Source organism: Hipposideros armiger, unplaced genomic scaffold (assembly GCF_001890085.2).
Source record: "Hipposideros armiger isolate ML-2016 unplaced genomic scaffold, ASM189008v1 scaffold_553, whole genome shotgun sequence".
NCBI classification, from domain to species: Eukaryota; Metazoa; Chordata; class Mammalia; order Chiroptera; family Hipposideridae; genus Hipposideros; species Hipposideros armiger.
This window is the reverse complement of record NW_017731903.1, coordinates 793,467-813,770: the sequence shown is the minus strand read 5'-3', so window position 1 is coordinate 813,770 and position 20,304 is coordinate 793,467. Positions and strand designations below refer to the sequence as shown.

The 20,304-nt window shown below is 37.5% G+C and overlaps 1 protein-coding gene across 1 annotated transcript in view; it reads left to right on the top strand.

Annotated features, from left to right (window-relative positions):
- The window catches only part of M1AP (meiosis 1 associated protein), a 74,069-nt gene that overhangs the window by 17,446 nt on the left and 36,319 nt on the right, over positions 1–20,304 (top strand). The window contains exons 3-4 of the mRNA XM_019623580.1: positions 5,377–5,562; positions 6,861–7,029. Of these exons, the coding sequence (XP_019479125.1) occupies positions 5,377–5,562; positions 6,861–7,029 (355 nt within the window). The remainder of the gene's footprint in view (positions 1–5,376; positions 5,563–6,860; positions 7,030–20,304) is intronic.

Here is a 20,304-nt window from a genome sequence, read left to right as displayed (position 1 = left end):
GATGTGGAGTACAGCATAAGGAATAGAGTCAGTGGAACTGTAACAGCTATATACAATGTCAGAGGGGTAGTAGATTGGGGGAGGGGGGTTATCACTTTGTAAGGGGTGTAAATGTCTAACTATTACATTGTTTTGCACACCTGAAACTAATAAAAAAAGAAAAGTTGCTCCCATCACTTTGCCAGAAGTTAATCACACTGAAACTCCTAGGATATGAGAGACTAGGAAATGTAGTTATTCCAGAGAGTCATAGGGCCTGCATAAAAATTGACAGTTTGGGTGCCTAGAGGAAGAGGTTAAATATGGAGGGACAACTAGAAATCTCTGCCACCACAGTATAAACTCACAAGAGAAAAGAAATAAGAGAAGAAAAAAAATCACAACAAAATTTTGGTAACTATGTACAGGTTTCATTTTCTTTTTTCTTTTTTAAATTATTTTTTAAGTTACAGTGTACAGTGTAGACATTTATATAATTTATGCAGTGATTCCCCTTGATTAATCTAGTACCCACCCGGCACCACATGTAGTTGTTACAACATTATTGACTCTATTCTCAATGCTGTACTTTACATCCCTGTGACTATTCTGTAACTACCAGTTTGTATTTCTTAATCCCTTCACCTTTATCACCCAGCTCCCCAACCTCCTTCTCTCTGGCAACCATCAGTTTGTTCTCAGTATCTATAAGTCTGTTTCTGTTTTGCTTGTTCATTTATTTTGTTCTTTAGATTCCACATATAAGTGAGTTCATACGGTATTTTTCTTTCTGTCTGACTTGCTTCCCTTAGCATAATACTCTGTGTCCATTCATGTTGTCACAAATGGTAAGTTTTCATTTTTTATGACCAAATAATATTCTATTGAATATATGTACCATATCTTCTTTATCTAGTCCTCTATTGTTTTGGGCACTTGGGTTGCTTCCAAATCTTGGCTATTGTCAATAGTGCAGTGAACATAGGGGTGCATATATCTTTTCAAATTAGCGTTTTGGATTTCTTCAGGTAAATAACCAGAAGTGGAATTGCTTGGTCATACGGTAGTTCTATTTTTAATTTTTTGAGGAACCTCCAACCATTTGCACCAATTTGCAATCCCATCAACAGTGCATGAGAGTTCCCTTTTCTCTACAGCCTCACCAGCACTTGTTATTTGTTGATTTATTGATGAGAGCCATTCTGACAGGTGTGATGTGATATCTCATTGTGGTTTTAATTTGCACTTCTCTGATGATTAATGACGTTGAGCATCTTTTCATATGTCTGTTGGCCATCTGTATGTCCTCTTTGGAGAAATGTCTGTTCAGGTCCTCTGCCCATTTTTTAATTGTATTGTTTGGAGATCTTTTTGGTGTTGAGCTGTATGAGTTCTTTATAAATTTGGATATTAACCCCTTATGAGATGTAGTATTGGCGAATATCTTCTCCCATTCAGTAGACTGTCTCTTTGTGTTTTTGGTAGTTTCCTGTGCTATGCAAAAACTTTTTAGTTTGACATAGTCCCATTTGTTTAGTTTTGCCTTTGTTTCCCTTGCCCTAGGAGATAGATCAGAAAAAATATTACTAAGAGCAATGTCAGATTACTGCCTATGTTTTCTTCTAGGAGTTTTATGGTTTCAGGTCTTACATTTAAGTCTTTAATCCATTTTGAGTATATTCTTGTATATGGTGTGAGAAGGTGGTCCAGTTTTTCTTCAATGGATGTGTGAATGGATCTATGTCATTTATATAGATACTGCTTTTTTTCACTTATTTTGTCAAATGTAGAACAGAGCCATTAAGTCAATACAAACCCCTTCTGTTTAATCAGCAATGTCCTAAGTGCTTTTAGACATAAAAATAATAACCATAGCTAACACTGAGTACATACTGTGTGCCGTGAATTAACTCATTTAATACTTACTCTTTAAGATAAATATTTCCATTGTCCCCAATTTCTACTTGAAGAAATTTAGACTTAAGGATCCATAGCCAATAAGAGGAAGAGCCAGGTTTGGAACTCAAGTCTATTTGGATCGAAAGCCTGAGCTAAGACCTAGTACTTCTTTAACTAAAATGCCCACTGCTTCTTAGCAAACATCCTCTGCTCTTGTCAGTCACATTTCCTTATTCTTTCTGGCACATAATATTCACTCTCAACCTCCATACCATTGCTTGTATTGAACTTTCTGTCTCGCTACCACCCTCCCACACACACACACATAAAATACTATATTCTTTTCACAAATCTTACCCTTTCAATTCTCAGCCCAATCTCACCTGCTTTCCAACAACACTTATGTTTCTTTTTCTAAACTTCTAAAGCATCTGCAGTCTATGACAGTCTCTTCAAACTGGGGTATATAATACTAAGGCTACAAGAAAACTTCCCAAAGTACATAGGGATAGATAAATTTAAAGAATTGATATACAGGGCCGGCCGAGTGGCTCAGTTGTTTAAGAGCACGAGAGCTGAGCAACAGGGTCGCTTCCCACCTGGGCCAGTGAGCTGCGCCCGAGCTGAGCTTCTGCTGAGCTGCCAACAGGTGGCAGGATGGCTCAGCTGGTGAGAGCATGTGCTCCTAACAACAAGGTTGCTGGTTCAACTCCCGTATGGTATGGTGGGTTATGCCCACCTGCAACTAAGATTGAACACAGCACCTTGAGCTGAGCTGCTCTGAGCTGCCCACGGGTAGCCAGATGGCTCAGTAGTTAGAGTAAGCACTCTTAGCAACAAGGTTTCTGGTTCGACTTCTGCCTGGGATGATGGTGGGCTATGCCTACCTGCAACTAAGATTGAACATGGCACCTTGAGATGAACGGCCGCGAGCTGCCAACGGGCAGCTGGATGGCGACTGGACCTGGGAGCTGAGCTAGCTCGGCTCCACAGCTAAGACTGAAGGACAACAACTTGGCTGTTCCCCTTCTGCAATTCCCCAATAAAATCTTAAAAAAAAAAAAAAAAGAATTGATATACAGATCCTCAATTTCCATTAAAAGTTCTCTGACTAACTATGCTTATGATGAGGGTGTCAGGCTGCTTTTCCATTCCCTCCATCCCTTTCATAATTACCCTTCTTTCACTTCACAAAGAAAATCCAAAATAAAAAGAGGTGAGAGGTACATATCTTTCACCTATTATGAATCTTACTGTGATGAATTGCCATGTAGTTTTAAAACTTTCAGGGGCACCAAACAAAGGAACGATTCAAAATGTTGGTATCAGTTAAGAAAGTAAATGATTTATGACATTTTAAAAGTTCTGTTGTAACCCAGCGGTTTCCAATTTATAACTTAAAAGGCTTTTACAACCAGGTGGTTTCCAATTTATGACTTAAAAGTCTTTTGTAACCAGGTGGTTTTCAATTTTCACAAAATTGAAGGAAGACCAATTGAGTATCAGCTGATAGATCATTAAAATGATTTTTATTGGTAGATAAGTATATGACTTTTGTCATATAACTCAGAGGGAATTTGACATTACATCTTATATTTATGAAGACAAGTTTGCTTAGCATTATAACAATAGAAAATAGAAATAGAATTAATACTGAATGTTGTATCATTCGAGCAGTAATTTATTTATTCACACATACCCAAACTAATTGAAAAAATAACCCAGAATGTCCATGCCATTAAGAGATGCATTTCAAAAAAAAAAAAAAGTACAAATAGGCAGTTACAAAACAGTCATGGGGATGTAAAGTACAGCATAGGGAACATAGTCAATAATATTGTAGTGAAAAAAAAAAGAGAGAGAGATGCATTTCCAATTAAAGTTTATGCTTAATGCCAATAATTAGTTATCAAAATCAGTTATATATATGTTGTTTTGATCAATTGTATATAAACAATAATTCTAATAATAACTCAGATTACCCCCTGAGAGCCTATAGTTATAGGAAATTTTTTAAATCTTATAATATGTAAATATTTTTGATGCAGAGAAGTATGATAGGATGATCAATAAAATATTGCCAACCAAAAAATTATATTACATTATGATAAAACTGTGTGGGAAAAATGAAAGGGAAATAAATATGAGTTCAAGGAGAGAAAGGAATAAAATAAATTTCTGTTAAAAAGAAAAAAGTTTGCACATGTACTTTTTAATTAAATAATGGCGAGTATCAAATCACTGTGGTATTTAGAGTACATTGGGTTATGCTTGAAGAATGCTTTATAGTTTTATTTTTAAATATTGATATTTAAAATATGCTGGAAGTTACATCCTTAGTAACTACTTCCACTCAGAATTTTAAAAACCTAGATGTCAACTTAAAAATATATAAAGAAGTTTATCACTGTTCAGATGCTTTTAGGGGAACATGAAAAGAAATGCTCAAAGACTACTAGACCCTACCTGTGGTTTCATTTGTTCTCCTTTCTTTCTTGAGTAGGTTTCTTGTCTCCCTATCTAGATTGCAAGTTCTCCCTGTGTAAGAATTATGTCCTATATCTTGTGTTTTTCCCAGAGACTCAGGGAGAGGAGCATGTAAGCAGAGTAAGCAGGTGTGGAACTGAGTGGAGCAGTGTTGACTTAAGCAGACTTTGTACCCTGACAGTATTGTAACTCATGCTCATGAATTTTATGTGCATTTTGCAAATATTGCTGTTTGTTCTTTGGTCAGGAAGGTTTCCTCACCCCAAAATACAATTCCTTCCCATCCCATCTCCACCTGATTCTGATGCTTGGAATTTCTTCAAATAGTGTCATAAATTTTCATTCTACATTTATTCAAAATGCATATATCCTTAAGAGATGTAACACTGATCTATAATCATATTATATCAGATTACTTCCTAATAGCAAGTTAGTATAAAGCAGAGTGAGGAGAACTACGAAGTTACTTGTAGGCCCCTTGAGCTGACTGCAGACTAAGCCAAGCATCTCTTATTTACTGAAGTGACCCTGGGAACAGGTTAGGTAGGACCTTATTAGTTCTAAAATGATCAACCACATCAAAATCCTCATTTCTGGGAAAACATCACTCTTGAATAAAGAAGCTCCCAGTGACTAGACTGACTGAGAAATTAAGATATGTTTAAAAGTGACCCTGCTAGTCCTCCAGTTTGCAGGCCACCCCAAAGTAAAACTAAGCAGTTACAACTGGACCTTCCTTGGGGTGAGTAAAGAGTTAAAACACTTCCTTTCCTATTTCTGGTAACACCTAATTGAAGCCCTTTCGCTGCAAATTTTCCCTCTTCTAGTGGAGGGAAGACTTGAGTACAATGCCTAGAACATAGAACACATTCAGTTAATGTTGGTCAAATAAACAGATTTTCAGGAAGACAAAGGACTCCTGAGGAGTAAACAATAATAAAGTTAGACTGCCAATTAATCTGAAACCTGGATCACTAAAAATTTGTATCTTTGGTTCATTTTTCTCTGCAGCAAGTGAAAGGGAACTTTGCTAAGCTACAGGCCTGCATCTCAGAACTCCGCATGTTACAGAGAGAAGGTTGTTTCAGACCACAAGGCACTTCTCTGCAGCTGGCAGTAGAAGATGGGCTCCAGCAGTTCAAACAGTACAGCAGACATGTGACCATAGGCACAGCTCTGAGCTACGCTTCCCTGGAGGTAAGACATGCTGGCCTAAGGGGTCTCAGCCACCTTTCCATTTTGGCTTTCTAGATGCTTCATTATTTATCATTTTTATATTCTCTGTTTCATACACATTGAATGTAAATTTCAAGACTAGATTTTCAGGTCCCTGCAGGCAGAAAACATGTTCCCTTTTTGCTATAACCTGTGCAATTCCTAGTACACAGCTAGGCATAGAGAAGAGCTCTAAAAGTGTGGACTTATATGAACTGTAAGGGAAAATTGAAATCAAAATAAAATCTGAATATGCTATCTACCTTTGGATTTTTGGAACTTGGAAAGCAATAATTAAACTGCCTACATTGGTATCTATATTTATATTTTCTGGTACTCTTAACAATTAACAATTGTTCTTAATCAAATAGAGTAAATTTTCTTGGGATTAGCAAATGTGCAAGTATAAAACTATCTAAAATTCTGGTGCCAGACTGAGACACTGTTAAAAATGTAATAAGTCATGACTACATACCCCATTGAGTGTGTCAGTAAGTGTAAGTTAAAACACTTCCAGTCTCTGGTAACCTCAGGCATCGAACATATTTTTAAAAACAAGATTTAAAAAATAATTGTGCTTTCATCTCCATCCATCTTCATCAATCAAAAATGTCTAAGTACAAAAAAGAATTGTCTCCCAGGGTTTCAAATTCAAAACAAAACTGCTAATAAAAGCATATAGTGTATTCATTCAGGTGGAATAAAATATTCAAATTAGACACAAACACCTCAATATTTTTTCAGGTCAGATATACTGATCAAGGGTAAGTACATACATTTTAGAGTTAAGAGAGCAAAAGAAACAGCTCAACTGAATCCAGGTTGAGCAAGGAAAGAAATCTATGTGGAAGCACCACCATGAGAAAGGAAAATATAGGCTCTCTGATATTCAGTACACATTTAGTGAGTGGAATTTAACGATCCTATTTCCTTTATTTTCTCATAAAATGAAAGCATTTTGAGCAGGACAGATACTACCAGTACTTCAGGCAATCTTAAAAAATTAAAACAAAGGAATGGCTTCTTACTGGTCACTGTCTAGGGTAGGCTCAGCCTGTTTGGAAGGGCTCTGTGATGATCACTCCCACCAGACCTCTCCCAAAAGAATCTGTCAAATGAAATTTGATTTGTAAGTTACAATTAAATCCTCTCCTTTGCCCTAAAGACAGTAGCCACTACCACAGATTTCTCCTGTGTTTATTCTCTAGCTCTAACCTGTTATGTTCCTCACTCTGTACACCAGGGAAGGTGGACACACTGATTCTTGGATTTATTTCCAGATTACTATTCTGACTTCCCAGCCCGGAAAAGAGGTGGTCAAACAGTTGGAGGAAGGATTGAAAGATATAGACCTAGTCAGGGTCAGGAGGCTCCAGGTGGTTGAGATCACAAAGGGAGCCCTAGATTGTATGGACTCAGCATCCCCTGGTGAAGAGCCCTGCAGTGATGGTAAGAATTAAATGAAAAGGTAGAAATAAGGGTAAGAATTTTAATGAGAGTGTTTTACAGGTCAGGAAGATGATTTTCCATGGTCTTTTTATGCTCTTAAATGAAATGAAGCCAACAGATTTCACTGTGGTTCAAACAGGTGTTTCTAGGTGTTAGAGTTGAATTTTTTAATCATATTTTTAATTTCAGAAACAATATGTTATTGTAAAACCTGAAATATTATAGGTATAAAAAGTAAAAATTCCCTCCTCCTCTAATCACTTTTAAGAGATTCAGGTATCCCTCCCAACATTCCTTTACTAAGACATATATCTGTATGTCTTAAAATATATATGTACTTTCAGGGGATTGGTTCCAGGACCCCCTACGATACCAAAATCCAAGGATGCTCAAGTCTCTTATATAAAATGGTATAGTATTTGCATATAACCTATGCACATCCTCCAGTATAATTTACATCATTTCTAGATTACTTATAATACCTAATACAATGTAAATGTTATGTAAATAGTGTTATACTGTACTGTTTAGGGAATAATGACAAAAAACAAAAGTCTGTACATGTTCAATGCAGATGCAACCATGGTAGGCCTAACTCTATAGTACATGTCAGCAACAACGTAACTTTTTCTTTTCAAATATTTTCAATCCATGGTTGGTTGAATCTACAGATGCGTAACCCACTGATATGGAGGGTCCACTTACTGTATTTACTATTTTAATGGGATCATGATATACATAATATTTTATAACCTTCTTAGTGTGTTGGTCAACTATCTATGTTAGTACCTATAGAGCTGTCTCATTTTTTATTGACCACATATTTTTTTACTGTGTGGTTGGACCATAGATTATTTGTTTAACAATTTATTAATGAACAATTTGGTTTATTACATTTTGCTATTATAACTAGTGCTGTATGCAGGGCTGGCTTTATTGGCTTATGACCAATGTGGTCACACAGGGCCCTGCACTCATAAAAGCTCTATGCTTGGGACTTAATGCTCTTAGGTTGCTGTCCTGAAATTCTTAATAATTTTTACCTTTGAATTCATGTTTTCTAAGTGAGTTTGATGGAACAGTGGAGCATGGAGCATGTGCCAGGGGATTAGAGTCTTGACTCACACACACCCTGTATCCTGCGTTCTTCCCACCTCCCCAGAATGGCTTCTCAGTCCCCAGCTTCCCAGCCCTCAGTCCCCAACCCATCCACCCCACCCAGCAACCACTGGCATCCAGGTCCCTGTCAATAAATCCTATATAAACCACCCGTAATCATCCATAAATCACCAATAATCCTATATTTCCTAGAAGGAAAAAATCTTCAAACTGAGTCTTGAATGACAAGTAAGAATTAGCCAAGCAGATGAAGAGGAAAAGGGCACTCAAACAGCAGACCCAGGGACATGAGAAAGCAAGATGAATCAACCTTCAGAGAAGTGCCCATGGCTCCCTATGACTGGAGCCTTATCAGATAGAGGTGGGAGTGAGGCAATGAAGGTAGGCAAGTGTTAGATCATGAAGGGCCACACGTGCCCAAACTCCATTCTGTCCCATTTCATTCTAAGCATTGGATAATTATAAAAAGATTTTAGTCAGGAAGTCAGATAGAGATTCCCAAATTATGGAGTTTAACAGGTTTTTTGTTTTGTTTTGTTTTTTTAAGATTTTGGGGAACTGGGGAAGGGGAACAGACAAGTTGCTGTCCTTTTGTTCTTCAGTCTAGTTGTGGAGGACGTTGCTTCACTGGCCCAAGTTGGCACCATGATTGTGCTCTTCCCGGGCAAGGCAGATCAGTTGCCGGCTTCTGGACGGCCGCTCACTGCGGCTGCTGGCCGCTCACGCTGGCTGCTGGCTACACACGGTAGCCCATGGCAACCCACTGCCACAGGGGCTGCAGCCTACGCCGTCGCCAGCGACTCTCGGCAGCCCAGCTCCAGGTTGAGCTGTTGTTCAGCATCTTAGCTGTGGAGGGCAGTGTCACTGGCCCTCATATGTGGGATCCGAACCGGGGCCCTCTGGCGTCCCAAGCCAGTTCTTAACCAACACACCACTCAGCCGGCCCTAACAGGTTTTTAACTGATTTTAAGTTATCCAACACTCATGTTACAGTTCGCCCCCCAGCAATTCTTTCTGGCTATATTGGCCTTCTCCAAGGTTATGAACATGGGAGGTGCCCACTGTTCTGATACCATTGATGTCTTCCTGCTCCCACATGGATAACCTCACTCTTCCCTTGACCCTCTAATAGGTCAGGGGGTTGGTAACTAAGAGTGTGTTTCCCATCAAATTCTGACACATGTAGATCCTTCAAGGATCATGAAGCCACTAATATTCTGGTCAGGAAGGGAGGGCAACCAGCCTTAGCCATGTGGTTAATGAGCGCTCACCTACTGCACACACTCTGCCTTTCTCAAGCCAGCGTCCTCACTGATGGTCCTTCTTTCTCTGTCTATCCCTCCACTCATAATAGCCTTTTCTTCTGAATTCCCTCTTTTTTCCTCTGAATTCTTTCCCCTATCTTCTTCCAACCAGATACTCCCCTCCCTTTAAGACCTAATTCAGGTTTGTGACTACTGTTTTGATTTTCCTTTCCTTAGAACAACCACATCACTTGCGGTCTGCAGCACACAATTTAGCACTTAATTATATACTGTATAGAATTGTTCACCATTGCTTTATTGTATGATAATTTTGTCCTCTCACCTAAATTGTAAACTACTTGATATCTTTTTTCTCTACATTAAACTGTAAGTATATTAGGATTAGAAATTTGTCTTACTCACTTCTGTGTCCCAGTGTATAGCATATCCTAGGTTATCAGTAGATATCTTTTGAATGAATTGATGACAATGATACGTGTGGAGGCTGTTCTTGGTCTGCCCAGCATCCCCTATCTCTAGTAACACCTCCACCTTCCTGGTCACAGAGTAGGCAATGACCCAGGTGATGCAATCGTAGTTCCCCAGGCCACCAATCAGAGTCCTTCCCAGTGGATTGTCAAACTGAATCTATAAGTGAAAACTCTTTTTCTTTCTCTTTGGCCATGGCAGATTAAGCATGAACTATGCCCTTTCTTCCTTCAGTAATTGTACCCAAAAAGAAATTTCTGTATCTCTAATGGCACAGAGCTCAGAGTACTCACTCTGAGGTTGCCTGATGCTTTTATTTAGAATTGCTAGTAGCTAGAGCTATATAGAAGAGCTTTTAAATGCAGGAAAGCAACTTTTTACCTTGTGTCACTGCTGATGATTCTTTCAGTAATTTCCTATTTGCTTATAAATAATATATCATCCCATAAATTGCTTGTGATTCCTCTTTGTGGGTTAAGTGTATATATGACTCATGGCTTGAAATCTTCCTACTTTGCCTATACTTGCCCATAATTAATTCCTTTATTCTGTTAATGTTTTGCTTCATCTTCATGTCCTATCAAGAGACTGGCAACATTAGCTTCTCTCCTTCTCAGAAAGATGCGTGCTCTGGAATTAGGTTGCCTGAGTCTAAATCCCCGTCCTGTTACTTAGTAGCTCTGTGAGTTTGGGCAAGGTTACTTATCCTGTCTAAGCCTTACTTATTAATTTCTACCTGGTTCAGTAGTTGTGGGGATTAAATCCTACCTAGTTCAGTAGTTGTGGGAGATCATGCATGTTAATTAGTACATAATAAGTGCTCAGTAAACGTTAGCTAGTCTTATTATTAATATATTTTTTTAATTTTTGTATATAAATGGTTTCATATTTCTGAGATTTGTTTTTAATGGTTAGGTCCTAAGTGGACTGTGAGTTACCAGAAGATATGACTGTCTCTTATATGTCTTTGTATCACCAACATATATTATTCTGCCTGGCATATAGCAGATTCTCAATAAATCTTTGTTAAATAAGTAAGTGAATGACTGGAAGAAAATCAAATGATTTCAGAGATGTTGTGGTTACCCTCACTGACATCAACTCAAATAGTAAAGGATACATCCCAAACACCCATAGCTTCCTGTGAATATCATGAATTAATTCAAACAATTCTGAATCTATTTACATATAATTTTTAAACTCCGGTAATCATAATCATCAATTAAATACAAATTGTCTATGCTCTACTTTTTGAAGAAAGAAACATGTTACAAGGAAATATTGATATTTTAGATTAGTTTTAAAAGTAACTGTGATCCAGTCAAGATGACAAAGTAGAAAATGCTGTGCTTGCCTCCTCTCAGACCACTTCAAAATTATAGCTAAACTACAGAACAACCATCATTGAGAACCACCTGAAGTCTAGCTAAACAGAAGTCCTGTAACTAAGGATATACAGAAGAAGCCATGTCAAGACTGGGAGAAGGGGTGGAGATGCAGAACACGCTGGTCTCACACCCACATGTGGCAGTTAAAAATCAGGAAGAGTATCTCAGCTGTAGAGGTCCCCACTGAGGAGTGAGGGGGTCCCAGCCCCACACAGGGCTCTCCAGCCTGGAGTACCAGTGCTGGGAAGACGAGTCTCCATAACTCCTGGCTGTGAAAACCAGCAGAGACTGTGGCTGAGTGAGTTGGAGGGCTGCTGGAGTCCCAGACATTCCTCTTAAAGGGCCCATGCACAGACTTACTTGCTGATGGACTCACTGGCTCTGAGCTCCAGTGCTGGGGCAGCAGCTCAAAAAGTGCCTGGGACATACAGGGAGGAACTGAAATGTCCCCTACCCAGCCTTCATGCACAGACAGGCATCATATCTGAGTTTCCATCAGCGTGGCTAACACCATTCACCCCATCCTGGTGATTCCCTGAAACCCCACCTCACCCAACTTGCAGGCCCACCCAAGCCACTTCCAGTGGCTTTTCCATGCAAATGGCCTGTCTTGGCTCATGCTGTGGACTTTCTTAAGATCTTCCAAAGGTCTTCAAACCCCAAACAAGCAGCATCTGGCCTTAGTGTGCCCCATACTTCTTGGTAAGTACCCCCAAGCCCAGCACTAGCTGCAACCACCTACAGATCACTTTGTAGCTCATACCAAGTGACCCCATCAGGGCTCAGACAGCAGCTAAACTTCACCTGCACCAGAGCCCCTCCCAAGAGACTATACCCAGTGGCCAACTTCAGACCACACCAGAGCACCACTCAACCATCTCCACAAACAACACACCCAAAAGGAAGACTGAGAAGGCACCAGAGCCCTGTTAAAGGAAATCCTGATCCGTAGGGTCAGTCCCTGCACAACAGCTCCTCCACTGTAGTCACGGCCAGTCCTCATAACCAATGAGCCTGAGGTTCAATCCGTCCTACTGACATGCAAACAGCAATGAAGGCTCAACTACAATAGGAGAGCATACACAACCCACACAAGGGACACACCTGCGGCACCCAACTCAGGTGACCAGAGAGACTGCAGCATTGGGCCCCACAGGACACCTATTAACATAAGACCACTTTACTAAGACTGGGAGACATAGCAGCTCTACCTAATACATAGAAATAAATACAGGGAAGCAGCCAAAATGGGGAGACAAAAAAATGTGTCCCAAATGAAAGAACCAAAGCTTCAGAAAAAGAACTAAGCAAAATGGAGACAAGCAATCTACCAGATGCAGTGTTCAAAACACTGGTTATAAGGATACTCAGTTATCTCAGTGAGAACTTCAACAAAGAGATAGGAAACATAAAAATGGAAATAGAGAACATAAAAAAGAACCAGTCAGAAATAAAGAATACAATAACTGAAATGAAGACTACATTAGACAGAATCAATATTAGATTAGATGAAGCAGAGAATCAAATCAGTGATTTGGAACGTATGGTAGCAGAAAACACTTAATCACAACAGTAAAAAGAAAAAATAATCCAAAAAAAAATGAGGATAGTTTAAGGGGCCTCTGAGGCAACATCAAATTTACCAACATTCATATCATAGGGGTACCAGAAGGAGAAGAGAAAGCACAAGGAATTGGAAATCTATTTGAAGAAATAATGATGGAAAACTTTCCTAACCTGGCGAAGAACATACAAGCCCAGGAAGCACAGAGAGTCCCAAACAAGATCAACCCAAAGAGGCCCAAAGGTTAAAGACAAAAATTTTAAAGCAGCAAGAGAAAAGCAGTTAGGGAGTGCCCATAAGACTGTCAGCTGATTTCTCAACATAAACTTTGCAGGCCAGAAGGGACTGGCACAAAATATTCAAAGTGACAAAAAGCAAGGACCTACAACCAAGATTACTGTACCCAGAAAAGCTATCATTTAGAATCGAAGGAGAAATAAAGAGCTTCCCAGACAAGAAAAAGTTAAAGGAGTTCATCACCACAAAACCAGATTTACAAGAAATTTCAAAGGGACGTCTATAAGAAGAAAAACCAAGTAAAGATAAAAAATATGAATAATAAGGGCCGGCCGAGTGGCTCAGTTGGTTAAGAGCTCGCTCAAGGGTTTGAGCTCTGAGCAACAGCAGTTCGAGTCCAGCCCGAGCTGAGTAGCCGCTGAGCTGCCAACAGGTAGCAGGATGGCTCAGCTTTAAAAATATATATATATATGAATAATAAAAGGGCAATAACTACATACCTATCAACAATCACTTTAAATGTAAATTGATTAAATGACCCAGTCAAAACACATAGGGTGGCTAAATGGATAAAACAAGACCCTTACATAGGCTGCTTACAAGAGACTCTTCAAATTGAAAGACACACATAGACAGAAAGTAAAGGGATGGAAAAATATTTTCATGAAAATGGAAAAAAAAAAAAAGCTGGAGTAGCATTACTTATACCAGACAAAAAAGACTTTAAAACAAAGGCCCTACAAAGATACAAAGAAAGACCCAACAAATACACTTCTGGGTATTTATCTGAAGAAACCTAAAACACTAACTCAAAAAGGCATATGCATCCATATGTTCACTGCAGCATTATTTACAATAGCCAAGATATGGAGGCAACGTGGTTGTCTATCAATAGATGAATGGATAAAGAAGTGATACATATATACAATGGAATATTACTTGGCCATAAAAAAGAATGAAATCTTGTCATTTGCAACAACATGGATGGACCTGGAGGCTATTATGTTAAGTGAAGTAAATCAGACAGAGAATAAAAATAACATGATTTCACTTACATGTGGAATCTAAAAAACAAAATAAACGAACAAACAAAACAGAAACAAACTCAAGATACAAAGGACATTTTGATGGTTGCCAGCTGGGAGGACAGAGTGAAAAAGGTGAAAGCATTAAGTAAGAAGTACAAATTGGTAGTTACAAAATAATCATGGAGATGTAAATAAAGTACAGCATAAGGAATATAGTCAATAATATTGTAATAACTATGTATGGTGTTAGATGGGTATTATATTTATCGGGGTGATCAAAAAAGAAAATCACCTCATAAGTTATACAAATGTCTAATCACTATGTTGTACACCTGAAACTAATATTATGTCAACTGTAATTGAAAAATTAAAAATTATTTTTAAAAAAGTAACTATGAGACTGTGTTCTGTGATTAGTCTAAATTCTGCCTTCTTTAGTGCAGGCTTGTACAGTCAGAAATAATTACAGGGCCGGCCAACTGGCGCATTGGTTAAGAGTTGGCTCAGGTCGCCAGCTCTGAGCAGCAGGGCCCTCGTTCGGATCCCACATGTGGGCCAGTGATGCTGCACCCTCTACAGCTAAAATGGTGAACAACAGCTCGACCTGGAGCTGGGCTGCCATGAGTCACTGGTGATGGTGTAGGCTGCAATGGGGCTGGCTGGCAGCTGGCATGAGCTTTCGTGAGCTGCCGTGAGCAGCCGTGAGCAGTCATCCAGTGGCCGGTGAGTGACTGCCTCACCTGGGAAGAGCGCAATGATAATACCAACATGGGCCAGTGAAGCCACATCCTCCACAACTAGACTGAAGAACCAAAGGACAGCGACTTGTCTGTTCCCCTTCCCCAATTCCCCAATGCTGTTCCCCTCCCCCAATTCCCCAATAAAATCTTTAAAAAAAGAAATAATCATTACAAAGATGACTTGGAGACTCTCAAAGATCCAGAATCATATATGGAAAAATGAACTTGGAAATTAAGAAAGTAGACTCACATTTTAGAAAGTTCTTTAATAAAATCTAAAATGAAAAAGTTAACTTTAAATCACATTCATATCAATTAGGGTTTTCTATAAATTTTCAGCTGGGTTATTTTAATTTTTTTATTACAAGTTATACAAATGTAAACATTATAGCAGTATAATATAGACAGTTCAAAATGACCCAAAATCCTACCCTCTAGAGATAAACATCAGCAGTATAGGATACATTCTATTGAATTGCTTTCCCTACACATATATGGATATGGACATGGACATATTACATGTCACATTTTTATTGTTATTGATATTATCTACTTTTACAAAAATGGGCCTATACAATACCCAATGCTCTGCATTTTTATGTTTTTCATTTAACTATGCACTATCTTTATGCATATTGACACACAGAGATCTAACCCATTCCTTTACATTGCTGTGAGATATTCCAATGTGTAAATTCATCACCGTTTATTAACCATCCAGTCAGATTTTTTTACATTTTACCAAAGAACTGTATGACCTTGACAAGTTATTTAAACTCTTTATTCCACAATTTTCTCATTCATAAAATAGGGTTAATAATAGTGGCTACCTCATGGGTTTTTATGAGGATTAAATACAACTTGCATGTAAAGCATTTAGAATGGTGCCTAACACATGTATGCCATAAATAAATGTTATCTGTTGATAGTAGTAGTAGTAGTAGTAGTAGTAGTAGTAGTAGTAGTGGTAGTACCTTTTTACATATGTCTTTTCACCGAGAAAATCTCAGGCTCTAGTAATTTTTTATTGAAAAGAAGATATGACCATAAGATAATTTTTAATTTAAAATCATTCATAATCCCTCTACCCCATTACACTGACTTTATTTTTTGCACATCATCTCTCAGTTGTCCACAGTCAAGTTTAGTTACATAATTATAATTCATGTATATAATTTTTTTGTTTTCATGAACATAATATTGTACAATTTTCCATAGTTTTTGTAGCCTTTCTTTTCTCTTATTAATCTGTTTTGCTCCTTGTTTGCTCTTAAAAGAGAACTAGGAAGCATTGGTCTAAAAAGTAAAAATATGAAGTACATCTCTCACAGGGGAAGCTGGGTGCCTTCTTTATGTTTCTATGCCCTCTTTATGTATAAGACAACCCTACACCTTAAAACAAATCCCTAATGCTGGATCGTGATTATCAATTTAGGATCTAGGAGAACCTGCCAATTCCAGCAACCAAAGTTAACCCCATAGAAGAGCCATCAATCAAGGGACTAACGCTGCTAGCTTGTTTCATTTTTAAATAAGTTCTGAGCCTCAGGAAAAGATATGTGAACTAAAAGCCACAGTCTCTTAACATACTCTAACATCTGTTTATAGATCATAATAACAGTAACGTTTTATTGAACACTTACTGTTCAAATACTTTCTGTTCTAAATAGTTTCCACATATTTTCTTATTTAATCCTCATGTATCTAGATGAAGAAACTAAGGCATAGTGTCTTGGCCAAATTAAATTGTCTAAGGTTTCTTAGTTAACAGAACAGGCATTCAAATCTAAGCAGTCTGGCTCCAAAGCTCATATTCTTAACCATTCTCTACACTGCCTAAGTTGAAAAGAGCAATAGAGATAATTAACTATTCAAAAGTTGTTTTTTTGAAAAAACTGATAAAATAGAAAATCCTATGGTGAAGGAAAAAGAAGAAAGAAGGCACAAGAAACTATGTTAGGGTTGGGAAGAGGGAACATAACTGCAGATAGAACTAGGAATTCAAATATTTAGACAAAAATGAGCACATTCCTAAAAAAGATACCAAATTTGACTCACAAATAAAAAATCTGAATTGTTCCCATAATGTACCAATCCTAGATGGTTTTACAGTTAAGTTCTATCAAACTTTCAAGGAATACATCATTTCAATCTTATACAAACTCTTTTGGAAGTTAATAATAATAATAATAATGAGGGAGGGAGGGAGGGAAGGAAGGAAGGAAGGAAGGAAGGAAGGAAGGAAGGAAGGAAGGAAGGAAGGAAGGAAGGAAGGAAGAAAAACACTCCCCAAGTAGAAAACCAGACAAGGACAATGTAAGAAAAGAAAATTGCAGGCCAATCCACTCATGAAAGTACTCAAGAAAGTAGATAAAACAATCTTAAATAATCCAGTTATATGTAAAAGGAGAATACAGTACTAAGTTAGATTTCTTTCAGGACTGTAAGATGATTTAGCAATAAAAATGTATAGATATAATTTACCACATTAACAAATTAAAAAGTAAAAAACATGTTGTCTTACTAGATAAGGAAAACATAATAAAATTAATATCCATTCACTATTTAAGAGAAAACTCTTAGTAAAGTAGGAATGGACAATAGCTTCCTTAATATGACAACATGTAGCTACCAAAAATCTACAATAAATACAATTCTTACTGGTGAAATGTTTAAAATATTGCCTTCATAAATCAGGACTATGACTTGGATGCCCCATCACCACTTTGATTCAACATGGTTGTCCTTATCAAGTAAGATAAGAAAAATAGTAAAGGGTATGAAGATTGGAAAGGAAGAAACAAAACTAACATTATTTGAAACTTATTTGATTGGCTACATTAATAACCAAAAGATTTTATGAAAAAAATATTACAATTTCTAAGAGTTTAACAAAGTGGCTGAATATAAGATCAATATACAAAAATCAATAGCATTTCTGTAATTAGAAACAAACTTAGAAAATTTAATTTTTAAACAAATACCTTTTACAATAATAAAATGTAAAACATTTAGAAATAAATCTTAAAGGATGAATAGAATATTTATTGGGAAATGTTTAAAACTTTATCTCCTTAAAGAAGATATAAGTGGAGCATGTGAATGGATACCAACATTCAATATCATAAGAATTCAGTCCTCCTCAAATTGATCTATCAATTCCAATCAAAATCCTATCAAGATATATAATAAAGCTAAAAGTTTGCCTTACCTGATATTAAGATGATTATAAGGCTATTCTAATTAAGATAGTGTCATATTGAAACAGGAATAGACAAATTGTCTGATCTAAAACAGATTAGAGGGTCCAGAAACAGACAGCCATATTATATGAAAATTTGGTATGTGTCTAAGCAGGCATGGTAGAACAGTGGGAAAAGGATGGATCTAGTTATTAATTCATACTGGAACTATCAGTATCCCATATGGGAAAAATGAAATTTTTCCTTACCACACACCATTTATAACTATATTTTAAATGGATTAAAGACTTAAAAGGGTGAAAAGGATAACTATTGCATTGTTCTGTACACCTAAAACTAACAATAAAAATAAAAATAATTTTTTACAAAGACAAATACAGAGGGTGCCCAAAAAATGTATACACATTTTAAGAAAGGAAAAAACTGTATTAAAATTGTAATACTCAATATATACTGATAACAAAAGATTAATACAAGTCATGTGTATACATTTTTTTGGCACCACCAGTATGAAAGGTAAACCTTTAGAACTTTTATAAGAAAATATAGAAGAAAAATTTTATGACCAGAGGTAGGGAGGAGGAAGGATTTTCTAAATGAGACAGAAAGTTTGCTAACCAAAAAATAAAAGATTAATAAATATGACTACTTTAAAATTAAGAATTTCTGTTCATCAAAAGACACAAAGAAAGTGATAAGACAAATCATAAATATATTTCCAATTCATATGACCAATGAAGAATTGGTATCCTGTCACGTCCCACATGACTTGAGCAGTGGGAGAACGAGAGGGGGCAGCGAAGGGTTAAGAAATAAAAGAAACAGCAGTCAAGAGTTAAATGAGCGTGGGGCCAAGGGTCTCCAGCCTCATGGACTAAGAGCCCCGAATGGGGCCGACACACCGCTTTTATTTCTCCACCTACCCGGAAGTAACATTGTTCTCTCCACAGTCTGTGAGTCTCATTTCTGAGAACTTGCTCAAGTCAAATTACCCATGCCTGCAAGCTGCTATTACTGAGAGTCTGCCCGAGGCTATCGCAGATGCTCTGCCTTCACACACCCTATATGCAAACAACCCCAGGAAGATAAGATTATTGTGCTGAGGACAGATACTATCACACCATCAGGTCATTTCCCAAGCAGGTTGAGGGAAGGAATGTAGCTACAGAGGTAGAAAACCTCCAGTCTTTTTGGGGGGCAAGTGAGGGCTCATGCCCACCTCCATCAGCCCCGAGATCTCTCCTTATGGCCTCTACCCGACCGTGCCTGTCTTAGGTAGTTCCTCCCACAAGGAATCTTACCCATCATTAATTAAGCGGCCATCCTTTGGAGCCAAAAGGGAGATGCAAGGTGTATGAGCAGTGTCCTCAAAAGGGTCAGTTTAGGGTTAAGCGCGGGGGGGGGGGGGGGGGGGGGACAGACGGCTGGACAGCTGCGTGGCAACAGTATCCAGAATAAAGAATACCTGAAACTCAATTTTTTTTTAAAAGACAGTCTATTTTTTATATGAACAAAAGAGCTGAACAGGCATTTTACAGAAGAGGAAATCTAAGTGGCAAATAAACATAAGAAAAATTTTTACCCTCATTAGTAATAAGGGAAATACAAATTAAACAATGATAGACCATTTTATGCCCTCTAGGTTGCAAAAAATTAGTAACTTTCACAATAGTATTGACAACAGCAGAGCAATGGAAATTCTTATACACTGATAGAAAGAGTGTAAATTGGTACATAACTTGTCATTTTGTTGTAATGTAACATTCACAATTCCCTATTCCTAGCAATTGCACTCCTAGGAGAATGTCTCCAGAAAAACTTAGGCACCTGGAGACATGTACAAGAATGTAAATATTGACATTATTTAAAAAGCCAAAAATTAGAAATCCTCAAGTGTTCACTGACTGAGGCATGAATAAATATTACAAGATATATTCACAAAGTGGAATATCATACAGTTATGAAAATGAGTGAACCACAGCTACATACAACAATGTAAATGTATCTTAATATAGAGAAAAAAGCAAATAACTAAAGATATATATAATATGATACCTCCTTATAAAACTCAAGCAAAACTAAAATAATGAATTATTTGTTTAAAATAATAAAGCCACTTTTTAAAGAAAAGGAATGATTTTTAAAAATTCTGCGTGGCAAGTTTTCCCTTGGAGAAGATCATGGAAGTGCATACTGATGTCTTAGTAGTATTGATGATGTTCTATATCTTAAGTTAAATAAAGGATTCATGAGTGTGCAAATG